At 48.5% G+C, this 26612-nt stretch overlaps 1 protein-coding gene across 1 annotated transcript; it reads right to left on the minus strand.

Annotated features, from left to right (window-relative positions):
• On the minus strand, nucleotides 1-26612 carry TMEM272 (transmembrane protein 272). The gene is made up of 4 exons (XM_025874525.2): nucleotides 26480-26612; nucleotides 19277-19357; nucleotides 6717-6799; nucleotides 1-339 (listed from the first exon to the last, which is right to left on the minus strand). The coding sequence occupies exons 2-4, from the start codon at nucleotides 19332-19334 to the stop codon at nucleotides 1-3; spliced, it is 480 nt and encodes a 159-aa protein (XP_025730310.2). The 5' UTR covers nucleotides 19335-19357; nucleotides 26480-26612.

Genomic DNA, 26612 nt, shown 5'->3' on the forward strand with positions numbered 1-26612 from the left:
TCACCTGGACCACACGTAGACACAACCGCTGCATAGGACCAGTAGGCCCAGCACGGTGTGGCTGAGCACGAGGACCCCTACTGCAAAGAGGTACAGGGTTTTGTCCCAGTAATCCTGAGGCTGCTGGAAAGGGGGAATAAAATCAGGCAGGTAAACGGAAAAGACCCAGTGGTTTCCCAGAATGAAACAGAGGCAGAGGAAGAGGCTGAGGCTGAGGTGTCTATAATACTTGTGTGCATTCTGCCTCCAGGGATATTCATCATCGTTGTCATTGTCGATCACCATGGCCTTGGACAGAAGCTGCCTCATCCTCGTGGAGTCGTACAGCAGGAGAGACCCCTGGGTTGTGGTAGGAAGTGAAGGGGTCAGAGGGCAGAGCAGCAAAGTAGGGGGGCGGGGGAGAAGGTAGGGGAGAAACAGAGAGATTTATTTATTATGAAAAGTGTGCACACTGGAGTTCGAAATGCCGCCAAGGAGTGAAATTTACTTTTGAAGAATGAGAACTGGCAAGAATGAAGGCATCAATCCTGAGTCAGCATCCCTGGTAGCATTTGCCTTTGAGATGTGTGAGCTGCTTTGGAGAAGGGATTCGTCGACTGAAATTCATCTCTGCACCCAGAGTTTTGCTGTTGCTCTGGTTTGCTTCATCAGGCTTGAGGTCATCCTTGGCCTTCCTGGCTCCAGTGACCTGCTTCTCCCCCTCCTCCCATGGCCACAAACCTGCCTGGGGTCATCAGCTGGAAGCGCCCTCCTCCCCACCTGTTGTTTAAGCCACTGGGTCTGTGGCATCTTGTCCCGGCAGCCTGAGCTCAGTAATGCAGACGCTAAGTGCTTTTAGGCATGTTGTCTTATTTAAAACAACCCTATGGAACGCACATTACTGTTCTCACTTTAGAAACAAAGAAGTTAAAGACCAGGAAGTTTAAGGATCTTGGCCAAGGTCACGTGCATGAAAAGTGGAAGAGCTAGAGTAGATCACCAGCTCTGTCTTCAACCAATGCTGGGCTGGCATCCTTCCCCCAAGCCACTCTGCGTCTCTGCGTCTTCCAGTAGCTTCCCTCTTTGGTGACCCTCAAATGTGTCCCAGGCCCCGACTTCACCTGCATATAGGCTGATGGAACCCAAGTCTGCAGCTCCCTTCCAGAACTTTCGCCCAGACTTCAGACGCATGTGAAGCTCCACTGAGTATCCTCAGGCCCTCAGCTCAGTATGTTAACAACAGAATTTGTTACTTGCCATATTCCCCTCATTTGGTGACACTGCCCAAGCTAGAAACCCAGGAGGCTCCTTGCTCCTCACCTGGCCAAGGAAAGCTGCCATGCTGGGTGTACCTCCAGTAATTCCTTCCACACTGGAACGAAGGGCAGGGTCCAGCCCTGTTGGTGTACCTTCCCTCTTGCTCACAACTTTCCTCAGTCACAACCCATGGCTCGTGCCTCAGGGCTGCCCTTTGCTCTGCTCTGGGGTCCCACAGTCTTCTCACCCCCAGTTCATTGTGTCTGTCCATCACTGTCCTCACCCTCAATTCATTGTGTCTGTGGACAGACTTTCCCTTCTCCCATCCTAGTGTTACAGAACCTGGACTAGATCGCCCGACAGAAGAACCAAGCAGCACCTGGAGATCTTGGAGGATAGGAGGTTTATTTAACGCCGGTGGGCTCAGAGGAGAGCGATCTCCAAAGATCTGAGCCCTGAGCACAAACAAAGGGGGCAATTTATACACTTCTACTTCCGCACACTTCGCACTTTTGGCGCGTGTGTGAAGCGGGGCAGGGAGAAGAACCCGGAAGAGCCCTGGGGCAAGGACTGGGACTCTCTCGTTGGCTCAGTCGCCCATCTTAGGACACAGATTTTCCTTATCATTAGCACACTTCCACCACACATGACTTTGTAACATGGATGCCTGGTCCTGATGCTGGACCCTCTGCCCTATAAGGAGCCCCCAGCAGACTTGCCTGCTACCTCCAGGCCACTTGGCAGGCCTGGTCAGTTCCAGATGCCATGGGACCACGCCTCCATGCCTCCAAAGGTCAATTTTAGTCCTTATTTTCCTGGAGCCCCAGTTCTTCAGCAAGAGGCTCATAAACAGATAATTACTTGTGTTGGGGACTTCCACCACTCACCATCTCCAGGGATCTGCAATTCCAGGCAGGGCCATGGAGCATGAGTGTGTCCCTCCTGTCCTTACGAATCCATCCAGTCAAGAGCACACACCCTTGTCCTTTGAGCATTAGCCTTGCTAATTCCTCGTAGAGGGACAAAGACTATCTCGCCCCTAGTGGGTAGTTCCTGGCTCCCCTTTGAAATGCTGCTCGCATTTTATTTCACAAAGGACCACCATCCCACCCAGCTCTGACGGCACTCACGTGTTTCGGTTCCAGATGCTTCCTCTAAAGATGCACCCACAGAAGACCACAAGTCATCTTTGCTAAGGAAGCCTGGTTCCCTATCTTCCCTGTGTCTAGCAACCTGATCTATGATGTCTTCTGTAGACCTGTGCCGCTCATCCATTCTTTTCCAGAGTCCCAGGCTCCCCGCCTCTTCTAAGGCCAACCTCATGGCACCCCTAACCCATGGAGAACTGGGCTTCAGAAAAAATCCTCCAATAACCGACAGTGTGGCAGATTGGCGAGGGGGCAGCACGAAGCCAAGAGATGGAGCAAACAAGGTTCCATGCCAGGGCAGTGGAGTGGGTGATCATATCAAGAGAGACAGAGGACAGAGGAGCCCAAAGCTGTGCCTTTAGGTGGATAATGATTTCAGATTTGGACGGGTCACATTTAAAATTCCAGATGCAAATGTAAGTGGTGGGGACCTGCAGGATGGTGGGATCAGAGCCTGGGGGTGAAGAGTGACAGGTGAGACAGACTTACCTGGGGGCTCTGTGTGCAATGGTGACAGTGTCTCTGGCAATGGGCCTTGTACAGAGGGAGGTCCCCGTGCCGGAGTGAGTGCCCAACGTGCACCTTCTCGATTAACGCTCCCAGAGAACTGAGGTGAACTGCATTAAATAAATGGGTACCTGGGGGCACCACAGCTGGAGCCATTGGGCCAAAATATCGGCAGTGATTTTCTCTGGGTGGTGGAATTTACAGGTGATTTTGATTTTCTTCTTTGTGCTTCTCCTATTCTCTTATTTTCTACCATGAAGAGTTATTACTTATGAAAAGACAGCACAGCCTAAGTAAAGTTGTTGGTCTGCTGCTTGGCCTGTATGATCTCAGTTAATGCTCACACCAACCATGGAGCTGCTTATTATCGTCTCTGCTCCATGGATGAGGGCACCAAGGAGCAGAGAAGGTAAGTCATTTCTTCCCTTCAAGCCAGGTCCACAGTGGGTAAAAAGGATGAGATGGGTGTCGGTCCACACTTGTGGCTATTGTCTACACCACATTCCCCAGATGTCTAAATCAGAGAATGTTCAGTAGGAGGGGCTCTTTGCTGGGAAAGTGCTCCCGTTTGGTCCAACCCTGCCCAGGTTTTCTAGAAGTATGACTTAGAGCCTGGTTGGGAGGCAGATTATTTCCATAAGAAAAGGAGAGTGAAGGCTCAGAGAGGTGCAGAGAGCCACCTGCACAGAGCCGGCTCACCCAAGGAGGACTTCCTGGAAGAAGGAAGTCTGCTCTGGATCCCTGTGAGCAGGGAAATGTGGGAGGGACCTCCTTGGAGCAGAAGTGGTGTGGTGAGGGTGAAGGGTGATGGGTTTGGGGAACAGGAGAGAAACAGTTTGATGGAGAAGGGCTGCTGAGGGGAACTGTGAGTTCGGGCAGGAGTGGATGGCACACCTGCTCTGCCATAAACTCAAGAGAAGCAACCTGTAAGCCTCAGTCTCGTCATCTGTAAGCTGGAGCTGATGGTACAGTCCGGCTTTCAGTTACTCAGCGCCCATTTTCCTTCCTAGCAGGGCCCGATCCCGTGGGTGTCCCTCACCCATCACAGGTGTACAGGAGAGAAAATCCCAGCATCTGCGCTCCCTAGAGGCACCTCCCCCACACTCTCAGCATGCTAGGGGGAGGGAGCAGCAAGAGGCCCAAGGCCCATGGATCTGGCTACCCTCCCTGGACTGCTTTGTGGGCAGTTCTTATTCCTTGTATTCAAAAATCCTTCTGATACAAGTACCTGCCTCCAAAGGGTCTTGTAAGGACCAGGGGCAGAGCCCTTAACACTGCACGTGGTACATGGTAAGTGCTCACCGGGTGCTAGAAATTCTTACTGAGCAGTGGACTATTGGAAGATGAAGTGGAGGGTTAGGTAGGGAAATGGCCACTAAATCAGTGTTTCTGAACCTTTCTTTTTATCGTGACCCTCAGTAACAAATACATTTTACATCACAACCTAGTAGTTGGGGGACTGTATGTCCTTTGCTGGCTCAGAGAAGTCGTGGTTTGTGCTGTTTTCCTGACTGTTATTAGAGCTTAGGACTGTTATTAGAGCTTGTACTGGAAAAAGCGTCCCAGGTTGGATGATAAACTATGTGGCCAACGAACCCAAACACACATGTGTACATGTGTGCCACACAGTACTTACTGGGTGCTCTGAGAGTTTCTATTCTGTTTTTTTTTTTTTTTTTTAACGGTTACAACCTACTAAATTCACTTTCTGATCTTTCCAGGGGGTTGTGACTCTCAGTTCTTTTTGGTGACTCTGGGAAAAGTCCACTCAGCTTTCTCTTCAATAAAATGTAACACTGTGGTGGATCTGATGCATTTCAGAGAGGTCACTGGGCATCGCGATGCAGTGTCCCGAGAGGGTTAAATACAAAGCACTGGCCTCACCCTCAAACTTCTCTGTCTGGGGATTCTATAAATCTGCCTGCTGTTGGGCTAACGGTTATGGACTCACTGTGTAGTACCTCGCCATGATGCGCACAAAAATTTAATTTGACTTCAAGCAGATTTAGATTGCCAGGGGGGAAAAATCAATGCTGTTTATTAGGGCCCTAGTTTGTTCATTAAAATAAATTACCTTTGGGTTCTGGGCTGGATTTCATAAAGGAAAAGTTTGCCGTTGTTAAGAGAGGAACAGGCCCCGTGGACGGTAACATCTCCACAGGAAAGTTCCAGTTCACAGCCTGATGATGAGCTAGTCAAGTGAGAGAGGGCTGAGCGGAGGTAATTGCTGAAAACTTTGCCCTTGTTTGGTACATCTCTATGGTGCTCAATCCATCAGAGCTTTGCCCTAACACCACGGGGCCACAGGGGATAGGCAGCCCCACTGAGCAGAGAGCCTCTGGGTTTCCCTGGAGCTAAACAGAGTCCCAGGCAGATCCCGTAGGGATGTTGTTACGCGGGGGGGGGGGGGGGGGACGGACCACATGTTACTGCACATTCCAGAACATTGACCCCCCCAGACTGCTTTCGGGACCTGCGGGCATTTACTAGTGAAGTAACTCGGGCACAAAAGGCTCCGAGCACTTGCCCCAAATCAGACACGTTTCCCATGATTTGAGCCAGTGACTTCTGGCTGCAAATGAGAGCAGCAATCTTGAAGACATTCCTTTGATGTCCTATCAGTACCCTGACCAATGCCACCAGCCAGCATCTCCTGAAGGCCCCAAGCTCCAGAAGGAAGCCGGCAAAGAAATCCGACAGTGGGTCCCAATGAAATTTTATACATGGTATTCTTGATTGTTTTCTCTTGTGCTTCATTTTTTAAAAAGATTTTATTCATTTATTTGAGAGAGAAAGAATGAGACAGAGCGAGAGAGCATGAGAGGGGGAGGGTCAGAGGGAGAAGCAGGCTCCCCGCTGAGTAGGGGGCCTGATGCGGGACTCGATCCCGGGGCTCCAGGATCATGACCTGAGCTGAAGGCACTCGCTTAACCAACGGAGCCATCAGGTGCCCCGTCTTGCGCTTCATTTTTATGAAACCATGTTGGAAAAATGGATGCTTGTGTGTTCTAGCTTTGGATACAGGAAGCTCTGAGCCGGGCGTGGACCGTTGGGAAGGGTCGCTGATAAATGCAGGCAGACCTAACATACCTTAGGCCTGAGGTGCTTTGGGCAGGTGGGACATTTCTGTGGGCCAGGGGTTTGGAAACTAACTGCAGACTACGCAGGCCCCTCCATATCTTTTCTTCTGTCACTTTTCCTGTGAAAACAGATGTCAATACAACCCATGAGCAAATCGGCTCCCTACACTGACATAAGCTGAGAATCACAGAGAAGCACTCCTACCCTGAACATCCAAGTTTAATGTTTGATTGATGACTGCAGCTAACGGATTCGGTGCTAATCAACTAAGAATGAGGAGAAAAACAGAAATAAGAGCTGCTCAGATTAAATACATTTGAACTAGCTGCAAACTCCACTGCCCTTCACAGGAAACTTTTTAAAAAGAAGCACAGAGAAAGGCCAAGATTAGACTGGCTGGATTCAAGGTAAAAATAATTGGCAGTCAGTGACTCCTCTTTGTCAACTGCTGTCCGACCAAAGCCGCTCAGCACACTGAACTCAGGGCAGCAGGAGGAAAGCTATTGCTAAGATGCCCAGCTCTGGGTGAACGCTCCTCATCTGGAAAAATCCATGTCTCTGCAAACAGACTCCAGGACCCACCTTGCTCTCTTGTTTCCACAACCCTGGGCTTTGGGGGCAGGTTGCGGCGGGGGGGGGTGTTCTGGCTCCTCTGTGAGCAGCAAACAATTAAAGGATGCATACCACGGTGCCCGTAAGTTACATTTCTGTAAGAACTACAAACAACGGATAAATATACTTCACCTTTAAGGCTCCAATGATCCCACCCACTAGCAAACAGAGATGAATGAGGAGGTGTATGGGGCAGTCCTCCAAAAACTTCATTCCTACAAAGGGGAGAGGACAAACGAGGATTAAGAGAAATGCATTCAAGAGCACAATGCCAATTGGGAAGATTCATGAGATTTCTGCAGAAGCCCAGATGCTCCTCACATAAACTGTAACCTGATCGATTCCCTGCTTGTGGAGTGCGCCCGGTCTCACTGGCCACCTGATCGTTAGGATGCTCAGGGGAATGAATGGCTGTCCACCAGACATCAGGCAGAGCAGGGATCAGACATCACTTCGTCTGGCTATTAACTGGCTGTACCCTTTCTTAATGGTAATTTTAATCCCACTAGTAATGCTTTCTCTACTTTTCTCAGGCCTCTGTCTTCTAGGCCTATTATCAACCAATGGTGGTACAAGATATTATTTAAAATATATGAAAAAAAAACTGCCTGTTGCCCTCCGTGACCAATCTGGCTCAAATGACCGGGCTTTGGATGGGTTCCAGCACACATCTCGGCTGTGAGGAGACATTGACGGCTCCGCGAGCGTCCCTGACATTTCCCAGCCCCCTTGTGGGTAGCCCAGTGCTGTGTGACTACTTCTGACCAATGCCCCATGGGATACTTTGGGGCCAAAGCCTTTAAAAACTGACATGTGACCCTTGGTTTTCTTCCCCTGCTTTGACCTCCTGGAATCCGTGGGTTGGAATGGTCAGTGCTCAAGACTAAAGTAATTTGGAGTGGGAAGTCATCACATTACCCTGCGGAGTCCTCTGGAACCCTGGAGAGGCTCCTGACCCACAGTGGAATTTTCATGAGCGGGAAATAAACCTTTATAGCGCTGAGCCACTGAGATTCTGGGGCTAATTTATTACCGCAGCACGGTCAAGTTACCCTGACCGATACATCTGTCAACAGAGCCCCAGAAAGGGGATGCTCACTGTAAAATCGAAGGGTTCTGTTAAAATGACATTTAAAGCTTTAGCTCTGATTTGATTTTTATTTCCCATGAATGCCTTGGCACTTAGAGGAAATAAGCCATTTCCCCACGGCAACACCATATTCCACTGAAATTAATAAAAATTCCTGGGTAGGCAGAGACCCACAAATTAAGGGCCCCAGAGTAAAACCAAATACGTATGTTGCTCCAATCATCAACCTGGGGAGGCTTGCCTTCCTAGATATCTCTGATGTTCCACTGAAGCCATTACTAGATGGAAATACTTTCCAAGTCTCGATGCAACCTTTTCACACAAAGACCTTTAAACACTGGATGCCAACGTTGTTGGATATGAACTGCCTTTCAATTCAAAACCCAGCTGCGAGATGAACATTGAGTAATGACTTCTATATCTGCTCATTCCTAATGAATAAAAGCAGATGCTCCTCACAGGAGGGTCAAACAGCGCACAGATGGCTTCAGAGGATCCTAATAAATTTAATAAATCGTCTTTCCCCTTGTGTTCTTCACATATTGCTTAGTACCTACCTTACCTCTAGGTTTGCTTTCTATCTGATTGGCAGGATCACAATGACCTTCTTTAGGCTTTTCGGGCAGGCTCATATTATGGGGTTTTTAAAATTATGTTTTTACATGTTTTATTGTGATATAATAAATACAACAATATTTTGCCATTGTAACCATTTTTACATGTATGATCCAGGGGCACTAATTATATTCCCAATCTTGTGCACTGGTCAGCACTATCTAGTTCTAGAACTTTTTCAACGCCCCAAACAGAAACTCATAACCACGGAGCAGTGATTCCTCAATACTCTCTTCCTGCAGTGAGTGTAGGGATTTTAGTGTAATGTCTATGGGAACGGGCCTTGTAGGTTCTTGCTTCATTTAAGCAGCCTTATTAGTGAATGAACTATTCCAGTTAAAGTCATTTTCCAGATAACTAGATGACAGGCTCCAAAAGCTTCTCCCCCCCCCAATAAAAATCTATCTTTCACTTGATAGATTTTGCACAGGACTTTTTTTAAAAGGATACTCCTGACTTCCTAAGCAGGGTCGAGCAGAGCCGTATAATACATGGTTTTTTTTGAACTCCCTATAATAATGACAGCTTCAGGACCTACTGAAGTGGTTGAATTATCTGCCCTTCCACTAAACGGCCCTAGACTTCTTAGCTACTTTAGTTCTGGGCAAACTTTAGAGTTTTATTTTGTTCTTTTATTTCCCATCAAGCTGTCAGCTTTTACTTATTACAAATCTAAAAGTCCTATTTTGTATTAGTTTTTTGTTTTTTAGTATTTAGCTGCCTTTTTTTTTCCTGAGTGAAAGTCACATAAAATAAAGTTAACCATTTTAAAGTGAAGTATTCAGGGGCACTGAGTGTATTCACAAAGTTGTATAACTGCCACCTCTATGTAGTTCCAAAATATTTTCAACACCTCAAAGGGAAACCCCAAACCCATTAAGCAATTAGGGTACTGGGGTCTTATTCAACAACTCCCATGCCCTTTGAATTTCTACTCCAGTGGGCTGTGAACTTGGAGACTAGAACACCAGGCTTGCTAGGTCTCTACTGAAATGGGTTTAGCTAAGTTCTGTGTACAGAACCCAGGGGCCCCCATTCGCGACTTTCCAGGGCCTGACTTTAATTTCACTGACTGACACATGACAACGATTTTTAGCTACTCAGGGAGCTTCCTACTCCCTTGACACTTCATACTTTCAGATTACTGAGGTTATTTAATATATGTGACTTATGGAAGTATTTATTCATGCATTCAGCAAAAGAAATGTACAGAGCACCAACACATTACCGTAGCACTTCTCACACGGCTCACGACAGGCTTCCACATGGGAACCCAGGAGCTGGGAGGGGGCCTTGGGAAACCTCCAGCCCACTGGCCCCCAACCTGGCCCACATCATCTAGCCACAGATTTTTAAAAGCAGCTATGTGTCCCCACCCCGGACATATTGCATCAATATGTCCCAGGGCAAGACCCAGGACTCAGTCTTTTTAAAACGTTCAACCAAGTCATTCTGTTATGATTAATATGCGTTTGGAAATCCTCCTCAGTCCAGCCAGCTCTTCCTAGCACACGTTTTATGCTTTAGGATGCAGCGCCGTGGTCCCGAGGCCGGCTGCGGCTGACCTGTGGGGTCCAGCAGCTCAGCAGCCGGCTCACCTGGGAAGGCCACGGAGAGTGGCGGTGCCTGGAGGGCCGAGGGCACGAAAATGAAGCAGGCAGCCAGGAGAAGGAGCAAACACCGGCTTAGAAACACGCAGGCCCTTTCGCTTCCTTCGCAGTGCCGTCTCCTGATGCCTCCATGAGGCCCGACCTTCTGGCAAGTCGGCAGATGGCAGGAGGTTCCTGCCCGACTGCACGGTAGGGAGGGCCGGGTGCAAGCCCAGACTTGCCTCTCTGGGAGGGCTGAATGTCGCCGAGGAGCGTGCTGCCAGGTCGAAGACCCACATTTCCTGCACCACCTCTCCCAAATCTGACAGCTTCTAGAAAAGGAGTTTATGAACTGCAGCTCTGCCCGCCAGGATGCCGGAAGCCACCAGCATTCGCCCAGCCAGGCAGGATCCACCCTGCCCTTCCTGGGAGGCTCTCCCTACTGCAGATGGTTCTCCCCCTCCCCTGCCCAAGATTCACTGACAACTTGATTTATCACTTACAGAATTTGCTTCACGAAGTCTTTTTCCCTTTCTGTTTCTTTGGCTCCATCTCCCACAGAATATGCTCGGAGATGGTCTCCTACAACTTCTTACTGACACACAGTGGAAGAGCGCTCTTTGCTGCTTGCTTGGGGTTTTTCTTCCTGCTCCTGCCCCCGTTTCACCCCTCTGGCATTGGGAGAGGAGAGTGGCACGGGAGTTGCACAGCCCTGGGACTGTCACTCATTAGCTGTGTGGCTCTGGGCAAATTAGATGACCTCCTGGGGTGTCACGTTCTTCTTCTGTACAATGCATTAGCAGATGCACACCCCAGCTCAGTGTACGGCACTACTATGATTAGGCAATTATTTCCCCTTGTTGTTTCTTGGTCTCCCCATCTGTTAAATGGCCTGCACATGCAGGTTTGGCTTGGCCAGCATTTTTTTCTTAATTATGAATTTGAATGCCTTTTGGGTAGCTTGTCCCCCCCCCCCCCCGTTCTTGATGTTAAAGTTTTGATAACATCACACATTTATGTATCCTGGTAGGTTCTGACGCCAGCGCTGAGAACAGAGACAGGATCTTGGAGCGCATATCATGGTAGCTTCCTCAGCTTTCACTCCTTCCTCTCTGGGTAATCACCCCAATTTTTGCTCTCGTCTCCCCACCTGCCCACCTTCCCAGTCTCCTATGCAGTTAATGTGCTCTGGCACAAGCTGACTCCACCCTGGGCTTTGGAGAAGGGCATGAGGTTTAGCTCTAAATTAATCAGCCGAGTAGTATTCATTGGATATGTTATCATTTGGTGAATAAGCTTATGACTCATCTTGGGCCAAGCATACTTAAGTAGAGAAAAGAGGAAATAAGCTTTCTCACTGTTGGGGTAAAACTTGCAAGAACAAGGCTTCTCTCCCTCCCTGGCCACTGGTGTGCAAGCACCATGTTCTAGGGACTGTTGGCTGCCATCTCGCCACCACGAAGGCGAGTCAGCCTGAGAATGACACATGGAAGGCAAAAAGGAGAGGCAAGAAGAAACTAGGTCCTCAGTGGCATTTGTAACCCACTGAATCACACACCCATGAAGCTAAACTATTTCCGTTGATATGAACCAATAAATCCTCTTTATTAATTAAGCCAGCTTGAGTTGGGTTTTCCATTACTTACACTGAATCCTCTGTAATTAGTTTCATCTACAAGGCCCATTCCAGTTTTGGATCATCAAAGATCTCAGATTTATTTGTGAATCCCAGTAGTCTCTGGAGGAGAAAAGATCTGAGGCTGCGCGTGTCTGCGGCCGAGAGCCTCACATTCACGACACCAAACCACAAGCTCTGCTCCTACTTGTCAGAGCAGAGCAGGATGGACACGGCAGGGTACTGCCCCTCCCCTTCAGCAGGCCCCCTTAAGTTGCCCTTCATGCCAACCTTGACCTTCACCTCCAGGAGATGTCGAGGAGGACACGCACACAGAGTGATCGGCCCCAGTGTTCACTCCTCCCTTCAAATCACGCTTCTCTGAATTAGCTATAACGCTGATCATCATTCTAGGCATTATTCTAGAACTTTCCTAACAGATCTGTTAAAATGATCGAGTGTCATAACCCACGTAAGGCAAGAAACACAAGGTCTGCTGCATGATAAACAGGGCTCGTGTTAGCCACTGTCATTATCACCACTATTATTATTCAAGATGTGGGACTTCCCTTTGATTCCAGACCCCACCTAGAGACCAAATGGGGAACTGGAAGAACAGCAGTGAGGGAGGCCCTGTGGTTCGCAGGGACTTTGAATGAGTTGAGCAGGGACAGTCCCAAACCCGAGCTCCTTTTGTGGAGCTGACATCAGACTGCGCCCCCAGCTCACAAGAGGCCCCCTCTCTGCAGTACCCGTCTGGGCCTAAGGCTCAAACCTGCTCTCCCCACCTCCGAGACATCATTCTCGGGTTCCCTGGCCACGCTAGCTACAAAATCAGCATCTCTCCAAAACAGGATCCGGGAATCTGTGTCTGAAAGCCACTGCCCGGGGGATGGTGAAGTAGGCCGTCCGCATGCCATCTTTTTCATAAGCTGGGCCGGAGAGGTTTCAGCCAGGCCTTCCTTAGAGTCTGCTTGTTCCGGGCAGCGCGAGGTGCTGCGGCTGCAGGGTTTCACTGGGATGGAAGTCATCAGCGGTTAACAACACCGGGGCTTCTTGACCACTTGGTCCTAATAAGGACCAGCGCAGCCCCAGTCAGGGATCAGAAAGCTGAGCCTCCCCCCCTGGTCCACCTGCCCCCTGGGAGAGCTGGTTCCACACTGATGGGTCACCCGAGCTCTCTGCAACAGAGGCTGAGTTGCCTCAGGACCTTGCTCAGGCCAGGGCAGTGGTTTGACAGCAGTGACCACCGCTAATAAACACTGCTATGCTTTTGAGCTTATTGAGCATGGATTCTGAGGTGGCTCAGAGTGCTGCCCTCTGGTTTCTGACAAAATGAGTCTCTATTGGGTCAGTTTGAAAGAGCTCGGTGACAGAGCTAAATCAACTGAGAGTCTCAAAGGGGCAAATAATTCAGAGTTAGAGCAGTGTGGGAGGATATTAGAACCAGAGGGTTGGAGCCAAACCATTCTTTATGCCAAGAGCACAGATAAACTGAGTCCTGTCTTAGCGAGAGGGCGAGGAGGAAGACGGTGTCCGGATTAGTCAGCTCAGTATCCTTGCTCACACCTTCAAGTAGGTTTAACTCTGCCGCTCCCACCATGGCTGATCGGAGACATGGGAGCACCTCGCTGTGGGTCGAAGTGGGCAGCCAGAAGTATTCAAAGCTTTTTTAAAAGGGGTAATCTTGACAGGAAAGGTGGGCAACTCTTAGCTTAGTCTGTTCTCGAGGATCTCCAGAACCTGTTCCTATGAATAGCAAGTGTATCCCCTGCTCTTGCTTAAGGTGAAATAGTTTAATGTGGCAGCCAAGACTAAAACCCGGTCGTTTTTCTCTGCAACACCACCTTTCAAGGTTCCCCTGACTACCGAATGCCCAGCAGGCAGGTGGCAAAGGGTGCAGGAGGATAACCTCAAAGTAGACTCCCTTTCTTTCCCAACTGCCCTCCCCGCTCGCCTGTATCCTTAAAGGCACCAAACCCCATCACCTATGCCACTCCCGTCCCCTCCTGATACAGCCAGTGATTCCATCTCTGCCTTGTGTTTCCCACCTGTTTCTCTTGCCCTCCTGTATCAGCACCTGCAGCATCCTCTCACCTGGCTTGTTTCATAGCCACCCACTCGACCCCCGAGGTCAAGGCCAAAGCAGCTTGCAGGGGGTGGCACTTGCTCGGTGCCTACCCCGCTCCATCACAGACATTCACCCATGTATTCCTGTATTTGACAAAGGTTTGGGGAGATGTAAAATGGGCATGATGAGCCACACCAGCTCAGACCTCACAACCTCATAAGGGAGACAGACGGGAGGCACAGCCAAGGAGCAGTACATATCAGTGGGTGAAAGGGGCCAGCAGCGGTGCACGAAGCAGTAAGAAGCCCAGAGGAAGGGAGTCCCAGGGCAATCAAGGAACACTTCCAAGAGGAGGTGATATAGCCTTGGTGTTCATGGGTGGATAGGGTTTTGAAAGGCTGAGTTGTGGAGAGATGGCTTTTCAGTGGAAGGGAAATTCCTAGAGGAGACAAAAGATTCAAGTAAGAAAAGTTCACAGTGGTTTTGGGGAGTGTAGCTGAGCATAGGTCATTCGTAATAGACAAATGCAGATGAGATTGGGAAGAGATCTTGAGAATAGAGCGTTTTTGAATTTTATTAGGAAGATAAAGGGCATTGCGGGATTTGGAGATGGGGGTGACATAATCAAAGTCAAACTGCTGGAAGAAGGATGGGGCCATGGCATGGTGACAGGGCAGGGGGACCAACGAGAAGTCTGACCCATGATGGAGCCTGGTGAGCAGTCGAGGGTACAGGCAGGGCAGGGCCTTGAGTACCAGTTGGGTGTGGTGATGCAGAAGAGGAAGGAGCAGGGACATGACCCCAGTGCTATGCTTGGGTGACAAGGACGATGGTGGCGTTGACAGAGATGCGAGGGACGGAACGAGGAGGAACTTCTGGGAAAGGACACGTGTCTCGTTCAGAATTCACTGCCTGTAATGTGTCAGGCCATCTTGTAGGCATCTGTGAGTCCAGAGCCCCAGGACGTTCTGAAACCAGCCCCACTGCCCACATTCTTGACGGTCCAACGTTTCAAGGCTTCCAGCTGTTCAGGTAATGGGGTGAGTTAGTAAGACGTATTGGGTGGGCAGATGTTAGAATCTCCTTTGCTGATCCTGGCAAGGGTGGCACGTTGTGCTTTCTTCGAGTGTGAGAGCAGTTCTGTGGGACTGTCCCAAAGGAAAGGGATGGAGGAAAGAGCCCAGATGCGGGGGGAGCCATGGAGCTGGGAGAGAGCAGCCTCTTAAGCCCCTGAGGAATGGAGTTCTTTGATGGCACCTGTGGTTGGTGGCCCTTCGCCTGGCAGCATCCAGCGGGAATTACTACAAGAAGCATCTAGAAGGGGGCACCAGGCCTCCAGGCTTGTAAAGACCCAAACAGCCCAAGCCTGGCACCAGCACTGGCCACATGGCAAGGACAGCATACCGCTGGGCAGTTGGCGCAGGGAACAGGGGACCTGGGTGAGGCTCCCCCTGCCTGGAAGAAGGGGATGCCCTTTCTTCCAAGAAAAGCACCATCTGCTCCTAAGCTGTATGCCCTTAAAGCTACCCTTACTAGGAGGGCGCCTTTTAAAAGTTGCACGAAGGGTCTGAAGTAGACTCATCATAGCCTTCCCCGGAGAGTGGAAGCCTTCTCTGCCCCAAGCCCCCAAAGAGTGACACCCCCTCTCCCCAGCCTCAGCTCCTACAACCTGAACTCCTATGTGGCTGAAGTGCCCAAGATGGATTTTCTCGCTAGTCTGGCAAGTAGGAAGCTGAAGTCAGACTAATTTTATCTAGAAGGAGAGACGTTTTCAAGTTTTAAAAGTAAATTAAAAAATAACAACACAACACAACATGTACTACTGCTCACAGCAGAACTGTAGAATAAAATTGCCACTCTACGTTCAGTGTGCGGAGTATTGTGAGCCTCTCTCCACCTCGCTGGGGGGCTGCAAACACCCAGGGGCACAGTTCTTTGGGTCCAGTCGCAGGCTGGAAGGCCTCTCTCCTGGCGTCCCTCCTGAGTCTGTGCTTTGTTGCCCCCTTTCCAGCTGCTGTCTCCTTGTGGAGCTCAAGAGCACTTCCCAGGATGCCCTGATAGGTGTCAATGACCTGGGTTCACCACACTCGTCACATTTAATTGAGTTATCCCATGATGGCTGGAGGCCACACACACTGCACATGCATTCATCAAGATTTCATTGCTTCCCAGTTATTAAATTCATCCTCCAGGCCAGCGTCAGGGCACAAGGAAGCAAATGTACCGCAACAGAGTGAACTTGACAGAAAAGAATATATAAGATGGGAGGATGATGGTCAGGGCTGGGTAGTGGTCCAGGGCAGCTCTGGAAAGTTCTGCCAGATGGCTTGGTAGGGTCTGATGCATGACAGAGACTGCCCTGCTCTTTTGATGGACAGACAGATGGATGGGTCACTCCAGGGCGGCCCCAAGCCCCTCTCCTCTCCCCTTCCCCACCACCATTTGGCTAACTTTACATGTGGATAGGGACCAGCTGCAAATTAACCTAAGGGGATATCTGAAGACTGTTTTAAAAATACAACTTTTCTATCTAATTGCGTAAGTACATACTACTTAATAGGAAATGTGGAAAATGCATAAAGAAGAAGAAAATTTAAAAGTCATTTGAAAGGAAAACACTCTGGTGTATATGCATCTAAGGCAACATTTTAAGAAATTTGGGATAAGACCAGGGAGGCTTTTTTCCAGTCTAAATTCCAAGAGGAATGTTAATTGTGAAATTCTCCCTCTCTCTCTCTCTTTTTTTTTTTTGTTAAGTAGACCCTGCATCCAGCATGGAGCCCGACACAGGGCTTGAACTCACGACCCCGAGATCAAGACCTGAGCTGAGATCAAGAGTTGGTTGCTTAACTGACTGAGCCACCCAGGTGCCCCTAATTATGAGATTCTTAAACATTCACAAAAGTAGAGAATTATAGAACAAACATTCAGGTACCTATCACTTGGTTTTTTTGTCTGCATGCTTCTTGTTTTAACTTTTTGAACTTTTTAGTTGGAAATAATCCCATTGTATATTTCCTAAGGAGAGGGATAGTCTCCTATATAACCCCAGTACAGTTGGCAACTTCTCTTTTTTTTTTTTTTTTAAGAGAGTGCGGCGGGGGAGGGCAGAGGGGCAGAGGGGGAGAGAGAATCTTAAGCAGGCTCCACGCTAAGCACAGAAGGTGGCAACTTCTTAAATTCACATTGATACAACGCTTAAGCCTACCATCCATATTCCAATTTTATTGACCTAATAAAGTCCTTGGATCCAAAGGTCAGATGCTGCATTTTGTTATTTTATCTCCGTGGCCCCCTTGAATCTGGAACATGTCCAAAGCCGTTCTTTATTTACTGCGATGTTGACATTTTAGAAGAATATAGTTGTATGGACTGAATGTGTCCTCCCTAAATTCATGTTGATACTGTACCCCCAGGGTGAGGTGGGGCTTTGGGAGGTAATTCAGATCAGATGAGGCCATGAGGATGGAGCCCCCATGAAAGAGATTAGTGCTCTTACAAGAAACACAAGAGAGCTTGCTTCCTCTCTGCTCCCCACCATGTGAAGATACAATGAAAAGTCAGCAGCCTGACACTGAAAAAGAGCTCTCAGCAGAACTGGCCCATGCTGGCACCCCGACCTTGGACTTCCCACCTCCAGAACTTTGAGAAATAAATGTTTGTTGTTTATAAGCCGCCCGGTCTAGGGTAAGTTGCTATGGCAGCCCAAATAGCCTAAGACAACAGTGCTTTCCACTGTCTTTGAATAGAACATTCCTCACTTTGGATTTGTGATGCCCCTTTGTGTTTAGATTAAAGTTGTACGTTCTTGGCCAGGTTGCTGTGTAGGTGATGGGCACCTGTCCCTCATTGGTGATGTTAATTTTGAACCTCAAAGTTTTCCCCAATTTTCCCACTGCATAATTACTATTTTTTTCTCCCTTCCAACCAGTAAGGAGCCTATGGAAAGATTCTAAGACAATGCAAACATCATGCTGGTTGATCATCAACATTTCCTCTTAGATTTAGCATCCATGGAAGATTTTTGCCTAATCCAATCTTTACGAGGGCAAGTGGGAGGTAGGAGAGCTCAGAGTGGAGAAGTGCCCTTTTGGGAGGCCCAGGTGACAAAGGGAGCCTAGTGTTTTCAGAGAAGCTGAGATGTTTTTGTCTGGCTACATTTTCCAGGGTGAGAAGTCAAAAAGGAAGAGATGACACAAGAGGTGAGCAGGGCTCAGCTTACAAAGTGTCTTTCGAGTGATCTGATGTTCTGCAGGAATGGGGAGTCACCAGCAGGGAGAGACCTCCCTGGCCATGTGTGGAGGGTGTGCTGAGGGGACCAGGCAGGGGGGAGGGGGAGCACATAGGAGGCCCTCCATGGCCCAAGCTGAAGACAGACTTGTCCACAGAACAAATAACAAAAGCTCAGGGATCAAGGAGACCCCAGATAGGGGAGGGCCAGTCAAAGGTTTTCCATCACCTTTCAAGGGCACTTGAGCTGATGGCCTAGACCAGGGGACTTCTGGTATAACCCAGAAACATCCCTTTTTCTGGGAAACCCTGAGAGTAATATTTCCTCTCTGGCTAACTTGGTCTCACTGTCAGGGCTCTCATTCCAAGAATGGGTAGGGATGTGTGTGGAGAGGTGGGGTGGCAGTTAATTTCAGGAGAACATAGAACAACAATATGGCCAAAGGCGTTGCCTCTTCCAGAGGGCAGCGAACCTGCCTGTGTTTTTCATTCCTGCCAGAGCCTCAGAGCCTCTGGGCAGAGGCTCCAGTACCACTGCTCCCACTCTGGCTCCCACATAGTAGGTGTGCCCTGGCGGGTGGGGGGGGGGGGGAGTCCGTAGCCCCCAGAGCCATCCCAGGGAAGAAAATGTCAGGCTGTGCCTGAGGAGGATGAGATGGGGGCTGGACACATCAGCTAGAGGACACGGTGGTTCATTCATTCACCCATCTAGTATCCAGTGGACAGGTATTATGCTCCTATGATATGCCAGCAGTGAGCTGGACCCCCGGGGGGAGGGAGAAGGGGGAGCTGGAGACAGTACATGGCTGTCCACACGCCAATACTGTTGTAGCCAGGCACCTGTCATCGTCCGCTCTACCTTGGTCTGCGCTGCCTATGGACTGCTACTTCCTGACATTATTGCTCTAAGATTTTACAGATGAACCGTGAATAAAGGGATCCTTGTGGGAAGCCTTAGACAACATCTCTCACCATGAGGTGCATGCTTTCATCCCAAGGAAACTCAGGGCTTGGGATTTGCTTCAGGATATTCCAAATGTCAAGATGTAGCCTGGGCCTTCTGTAACATGACCCAGCCCCCTCGGGACACAAAGGACTCCAGCAGGTGATAGTGGAGGAAAAGTCCAATTTGGCAAGGAAAAGCCAGTGGCTTCCCATCTGCCTGCCTTGTCTCCCAGCCCCACTGCTGGGAGTTGTCCCAGTGACTCCATTCACTCAAACATTCTTCGAACACATATTATATTGAACACACATCCAATGTACTGGGGAAAGCTAAAGATTAATAAATAAGGCATGGAACTAGAAGGCACCAACAGAGGAAAGGACACTGTCCTCCCAGGCCTACCCCAGGGCCACCCTGAGCCAAGCACAGACCAGCCCATGGGTCACTTGTTCTCATGCTACAGCACATGGCTAACAAGTCATGGGACCCCAGACCCCAAATCCTTCAAAGCATGGGCATTTCTCAGGGCCATGACTCACCGTTGCTGGCGATTTTCAAAATGCACAAATGACACGCCTTCTCCAGACCTCCTGGCATGGTTCTTGCTCACTGACAAAGCTCTGGGGGTCAAACATAATTTTTTACAAACGTCATGGCAGGCTTTACTCAGCAACTATTAACTACCCTCTGTGCGGGTCGTCTGCACCAGCAGGGGGAGTCTCAGTCAGCCTGGGATTTGGGGTGTCAGCTTTGATGCAGGGCGGCTTGTAGGTGTGGCCTCGCTAGCCGTTATCTGGTGGGCGGAGCGAGCACCTCTTATTTCAGGAATAAGGAAATCAAGCTCAGAGAGGTTAAGACGCTTGCCCACTGATGCCCAGCTGGGGAGACACAGGGTCTGGGAGGTGAGATGATAATAGCTATGACTTACCGAGCCGCTGTTACGTGCCGGCTGCTGTGTTAGCTCTCTCTATACAAATTCTCATATTTAATCCCCACCATAATCCTGTCTGAGAAGTAGTATTAACTCTATTTTACAGATGGCGCCTCAGAGACTCAGAGAAGTTAGGACTGACGTCTAAAGTCAGAGCTAGCAACTGGCAGAGGCCACACAGGACCCAGGTACACTGACAGAGCTGGGGCCCTTCTCACTTCCACACACACGTAAGCGCTCTCCATTGTAACACCACTCTCCGAGGGCGCGAAGAGAAAGGGTAACTATGGACTTGACCATGGCGGCTTGGGACTGAGACCCAAGAAGCCTATATCCCGTCCTAGCTTCATGGTGGGCTTCCTATGGTCTGAGTAAGTTGGTTGCCCCTATGAGAAAGAGCTTCTCTTCCTTGGAAGAAATACCATTAATTTTATTTATTTTTTTAAAAACGTGTGTATATTTTTATATACATGCTTGTTGCATGCTTTATCGACTGAGCCAGCCAGGTACCCCAGTGTATCCATTAATTTTAAAATACACAACAAAATCCCAACCAATCAAGTAGGACAGTGAACTCCCCTGCCCAGAATGAGGTAGACCTGTAAAGGCATTAGGTGGAATGGTGGGGGTACCTCTGTTCCTTTGCCCCTAAAGCCTGGTTAGGGAGCAGTTGTACAGTTTTCTACTGGGAGAACTTTTTGTTACTTGGGAGAGTTTGGTCTCTGGGAGGGCTGGCTGACCCAGGCAGGATGCAAAAGACAGGACTGAGCAAGTCTGCCCCGAACGGGCACAGTTCTGTTTGCAAGCATGCTTTGGGATAGACAAAGTGGGGGTGGGGGGGGGCGGGAGGTGCCGGCTTCCCCTTACGTCACCGGGATGGAAGGCACAGCAGAGTGAGTACACTCAGCGCGACTGGAACAGCCTCGGGCGGTGTCAGAGGGCAGCTACACCTGTGCTGAGTACGGACTTGTGGAACCACTGTGTTGTCCCCCTGAAATGAAGGTAACATTGTGTGTCAGCTGTGCTCACAGAGAAAGAAAATGAATGTTGATTTAAAAAAAAAAAGGAAATAAATAAATAAAATAAAATAAAATCTCAACCTGCCCATAGTGCCGGGGTTTGCAGACGGGGGAAGCAGGGCAGGTGGCCACACTACAGGCAGCCGTCCTGGCTGGGAAGACTTCCGGGCAGGGCAACCCAGCAGTGACAGGTGGGTAACGAACGGCAGTGCAGGGACAGAGGTGGAATGATGGCTGGGAGTACAGAGCGCACGGCCTGAAGCTGTTGTTCACCGTCATTGACTCCATTGCCACGGCTCAGCAGGGGCCTGCTGGCAGGGGCCTGCTGGCAGGGGGCCACCCAGGCCGGAAGCTCTTTCTCTGGCAGTTTCTCTCTCCCGCTGGTCCTCCGCTAGCAGGCAGGCTGATTTAGCCAGCGCTTTGTGCTCCAGGGATTACAGCGAGATATGGGGCTCTCGTTCCCATCACTCTGCTTCCGGGACATGTCACACTCACAACCTGGCCGGGTGTCTGCAGGACTCCCTCTATGGCAAGTCAGAGTCAGGGTGAGGGGAGGCGGGGACGGTGGGGGGTCAGTCTCAAACCCGAGGCACAGCACCTGCGCCCTGCCAAGGTCTTTCACGTGCGACTTCATTTTGTTCCCCAGCCCCCACGGGGCAGCCACGCCCCATTTTACAGAAAAAACCGAGATTCAGCCAGTTTGTACATTCAAAATCGCTCAGCAAGTGAGGGGGAGAGCTGGGATCTGAAATGAGACCTCCGTGCCTCTGTGTGAAATCTGGTCTCTGTGACTTCCAAGCCCACGGTCTTTCCTCCTCGCCACAGAGCAGGAGGAAAGAAAGGCTTCCCAGTGCCAGTCGAGGGCTGCACGGAGGTTGGCCTGTCTTCTCCATCAGTCCCGTGGAGGCACAGTGTTCTCTTCCCAGGTAAGGAGTACTGTCCCCATTTTGCAGACAAAGAAGCCCAAGTCACGGAGCTAGACTGGAATTCAGGTATCTGACGATCTGCCAAACTCAAGATGCCTGCTCTCACTCGGGCAGAACCCTCTTTGGTAATCCTCATCAGGGCGCAAAGCAGCAGAGCCGAGCATAAGGGCTCCTTGCCGCCCGATCCTACAGGATGCAGAGCTAGGTGGTTCCCACACAGCCTTCTGCTGATCCTGACTCTTCAGGCTGCCTTTTCAGAAGCACCTGTGGAAGCTGTGTGTGAGTCCTTGTCTTCCTGGTACAAAGTAGGCCTTCAATATGTATTTGATGATGCCATGAACTACTAGTCACGTGACTCTTCACCAGGCTCCATTTTTTTCCACAGTATCCTTGCAAAAACCACCACCTTGGTGTCCCTACAAACAGCAAATTGGGAAAACTGCAGCCGTGAATAAGCAACAGCTTCTTCCCACATCATTTGCTCGGCTTTCCACGGATGGACACCAAATTAGACCGCCTCTCTGGCCTGATGGGGTTCCCCAGGTACATGCCCTTTTGTTAAATAGAAAGTGGGCCTCCAGTCATAAGCAACTGGCGACTGAATGAATTACAGATTTATTGTTGGTGCCCATGCTTATTGAGTTCGATTACCACAGGGGCACCATATAAGCTAAACCACCTAAAACCCTATCTAGAAAATCAACTGTCCTGCACCTGAGGACATGCCCACTTATCTAAAAGGGCAGGAGAGGGTCCCAGCCCAGCGGAGCTCCTAACCAGCGGGGACAGTTCTTTTCCTCATCCTTCTGAGGTAGAGAATAGGTGTGTCTGGTGTAGACACAAAGCCCTTGCTCTGGGCAAGTCTCATCATCCGTGTCTGCTGGCAGGTCTGAGGGGAGAGAAACCCCACACCCTCTACCCCTGACAGAGTTAGAGACCATATCACCAGGCCCTATGCATCTCTCTTCCTGTCTCAGCTCCAGATGTCCTGCATCGCTGCCCTCCCAGACAGCCTTTGGAATTCTAGAACTTGTGAGCTTCACTAACACAGGCCCTAGGCACCATGAATGCTGTATGTAAATCACATTGAGAAGCTGGTGGAATTTTCTTCTCAGGGCTTGGTGCGGACTTCACATCTAGCCAGGGGCCATAACATTTTCCTCCTATCTCACGGAAGGGAAATAACAGAGGGAGGAGAAATAAGAGAAAAGTGTTCCTATCATACCTACAACCCAAGATATTCCGGTTTTTAAATCTACAACAGCTTTGTGGAAACCACCTGTACTTGTCTGTGTCACATCATAACGATACAAACATTTGACCCTTGGGCCGTTGAATGGGGTAGGAGGTGCACACATTAGTTTCCCAGGAAACTTGAACAGTGTCCACTATAGGACATAGCAGAGGGGTGCAAAGAGACCTTTTTAAGCGCAAACACCTCAAACTGACTGATCTTTTTAGTCACTAACTGCAAATAGTGGTAGAAGCATCAATTTAGAAACCACAGTATCAGACCCAATGAAGTAGTTTCCAACAGAACAAACCAACACACGGTATGGGTATTTAGATCATCTTATAAATGGGGCAATTCTTATTCCCTCCAGCCCTTTATTTTCATAAGCTGGGAAGATGGATGAGAACTAAAAAAGAATGATGTGTGCTACCAATTCTGTCATGCTTCGAGAATGTTCCTGGAGAGACAGGTGGCTGTGACCTTGCAGCTGAGCTCTGGCAGCCAGCCAGAAAGAGAAGACGGAATTCCCATGCAGAGTCCCAAATGCTGGGCAGCAGACTTCGTGAAGGGTGTTCAACTTCACTGATAAGGAATGACACGTTAATTAAAACAGCTGTGAGCTATCATCTCTCGCTTATCAGCTTGGCAAAGGTCAGAGAGTTTAGGATTTTAGTGAGGAGAAAGGGAAACAGAGCGAAGGATACATTGTTGGTATCACTTCTTTGGAGGGCAATGTGGCACAACCTGTCACAACCAGAGCGGGCAGGATGATGCATATAATAGGATTTCATTTGTGTAAACATGGCCCACATATATATGTAAATGCAGAGGAAAAGCTCGGAAGCAGACACATCACATGTTAATAACCGCTGCCTCCGGAGAGAGGGACCGGAACCAGGACCACGGGAGGAAGGTCGGAAGAAAGGGCTGGAGGCACCAGTGGGAAGGATTTTCATTCCTACTTGATACCCTAATCCTGCCTTACTTTGCTACCCATGAGCAGATTTTACTTTTAAAATTTAAAACATTTAAGAAGTATTTTTTGAAAGAAAAAGTAGCTTGAAGGGCATTGATAAGCAGAAACCAGTCGCCGGAGTAGAGAAACAAAAAGGGGAGACAGGATGTGATGGTGGTGAGGAAGTATTCTGTTTCTTTTTTGGAATATTTTCTTTAAAATTATGAAAGTAAACTAACAGAAAAAGAAAAATTAGATCATAGGGAAAAGAAAACCGTTTGTCATTATAAACAGATTCACTACTATGTTAGTCCCCATACAGCCTAGCCCATGTGAGACAAGCAATCCTCTGACTTGGCCACCAACTGTTAGTATTTTGGAGCTTTTCTTTCAAGTGTGAGTATATGTATTTGTATGTGTATGTGCACACACGTGCGTGCGCACACATATAACTAGATGGCTGTATTTAGCAGGCACATTAAATTCACACTTCACGTTTCGACATAAGAGTTCCTTCTGTTATTATGTGGACTTTATAACCATCATTTTAATAGTTCTATCACATTCCACAGAGCAGGATATATATCACATACCTCATGGTGGATATTTACTTACAATTTTTTATTATTTTGACTAATCCTAGGAGACATATCTTTCCTTGAAAATTATTTTTCCATACATTAGATACTTCCTTAGAATAAGTAATTAGATGTGGGATTATTTAATTTAAAAGGGTGAGCAATTTTGGCTTTTGAGATAAAATTAATTTCCAAAAGATTTGTTTCCACTTAGGGTGTCCCTAGCAATTCATGAAAGTGCCAGTTTCACCATATTCCAGCCAGCATTCGGTGTTAGAAAGACTAAAACATTTTTATTATTTTAATAGGTAAAAATGGAATTTAATTATGATTTTCATTTACATTTTTGTTTACCGGGGTATTGCACATTCTTTCATTGCTTGTGTTTTGGTCGTCTGTCCCCTTTCGTGAATTACTTTTTATGATATTTGATGTGCATTTATTTCAACTCAAAGCAAAAACAAATATCTTTTGAGGGCCAAGCCCCCCAAAAAGCTGCAATTTGAAAACACAGTAGTGAATCTGCTTTTTTATTCACAGAACTCACTGCGTGAATTTACAGGTTCAAAGGAAAGTTCCCACTACTACAGTGGGAACATGGAAAAGTTCCCACTATTACAGCCGGAACATGGAAAAACTCACAAAACTTAATGGCATGCTCCCTAGCCCTTTGATTTTTATTTTTTTAATGATTTTATTCATTTATTTGAGAGAGAGCGAGCACAAGCAGAGGGAGCAGCAGAGGGAGAGGAAGAAGCAGGCTCCCCATCAAGTAAGGAGCCCGATGCAGGTCTCAGTCCCTATGTGGCACTCCGTCCTAGGATCCCAGGACCATGACCTGAGTGGAAGGCAGACGCTTAACTGACTGAGCCACCCAGGAGCCCCCTCCCCAGCCCTTTTAAACAGAAGCTTTTCTAAGAGCTTCTCAAATACAGCAGATGCTCAACAGAGTAGATGCATGTTAACCTTGGTGATAATGACAATTTTAGTCAATTTCTAAAGTTTCTAAGTACTAAGAAAATGAAAACGCTTCTTACTTGGTAGAAGGTTTTCTTTTTTGGTAGAAATCTGAAACAGGAAGAGATTGGGGGGAGGGGCTGGGCAGTACTTTCCAGTGTGAATTAACAGTGACTTAGAAGTCCATCCTTACGTAAGACAGTCAGAGGATTGCTTATCTCACGTGGGCTTCTGCATCAAGAAGAGTAGTGATAATAGCCCCTGTTGCTTCCTCCTCTGGAAGTTGACTGATAATAAAGGCAATGAGGAAATTAATTGATAATGATTGCCAAATGACATTCTTAACACGCTTTCAATTTTCAGTCCAGTTGGTGTATCTCTGTGGTCCTCAAACAGGGGCAGCTGAGTGATTTTCTTTGTAGACAGTACTGTTTGTTCCTGTATGAGATGTGATGGGGACCCCAACTCATTGCTTGGTTTTTAAATAACATTAAATGTTAAGCATTAACCATCTCCATCCCTGTTCCTCCAGAGGCAAATGTTAACCAGAATCACTGAGTATTTCCAACAAACCTTTCAGGTGCTCTGGACACAAATCCTTTATTGTCTGTAGCTGTCTATGTAGTCTGTGCTATGTTTCCTCTCCTATTCTCCATCACGTGTCAATTCAGCGGGGGTTACTGCATACCTACTGTGTTCCAGAGTGATTCCCCCCCTTCCCTATGCACCCTTCATTGTTCGGTTCCTATGAAATGGAAAATGTACTTCCTTTGAACTCTAGGGCACTTTTATAATGACCAAAGTCAAAGCCACCTGCTCAGAGACCTAGTAGGTGGTCCCCACTCACTGCCCTGTAGTTAGCGAATTATTTCTAACAGTCTAGCATAACTTGCTCTCGCCCTGTAGTTCATTGTTCCTTTGCGATAATTCTCTCCGCTAGAAAAACCATTTTCCTTAGACTCGTGAAGATTAAGGTTTTCTTTCCCTTCACACAATTAAGAAAAGCACCTCCACAATGCAGTCCCTTCCCTTCCAGGAAGCATAAATCAGCACATTGCCATCTTCCTCTGAATGATTCTGAGAAACCATCTGCTAGGAGCGTTTCTCCAACTTGAAAGGCTGCACGGGCTGTCCTGACTCACCTTTAGAGCTGACGAAAGAGCCAGACCCAGAATCCGGGCAGAACTCAGCCACGCTGGGGTTCCAGGGTTCCAGGTCTACATCTGTGGGGCCCCTCTTCGTGTGCAGGTCCCCCTCTCTGTCGCATGCTTCTTT

Source organism: Callorhinus ursinus, unplaced genomic scaffold (genome assembly GCF_003265705.2).
Source record: "Callorhinus ursinus isolate GAN/ISIS: 27379988/994484 unplaced genomic scaffold, GSC_fseal_2.0 scaffold7, whole genome shotgun sequence".
NCBI lineage: Eukaryota > Metazoa > Chordata > Mammalia > Carnivora > Otariidae > Callorhinus > Callorhinus ursinus.

Bases quoted from the DNA above. Each gene is read 5' to 3' on its own strand.
- TMEM272 (XM_025874525.2), bottom strand. From the start codon at position 19,334: ATGCCAGGAGGTCTGGAGAAGGCGTGTCATTTGTGCATTTTGAAAATC. The intron at 6,800-19,276 runs GTGAGTCATGGC...TCCCCTTTGTAG, and splicing joins TTTGAAAATCGCCAGCAACG to GAATGAAGTTTTTGGAGGAC. The intron at 340-6,716 runs GTGAAGTATATT...ACCACAACCCAG, and splicing joins GGATCATTGGAGCCTTAAAG to GGGTCTCTCCTGCTGTACGA.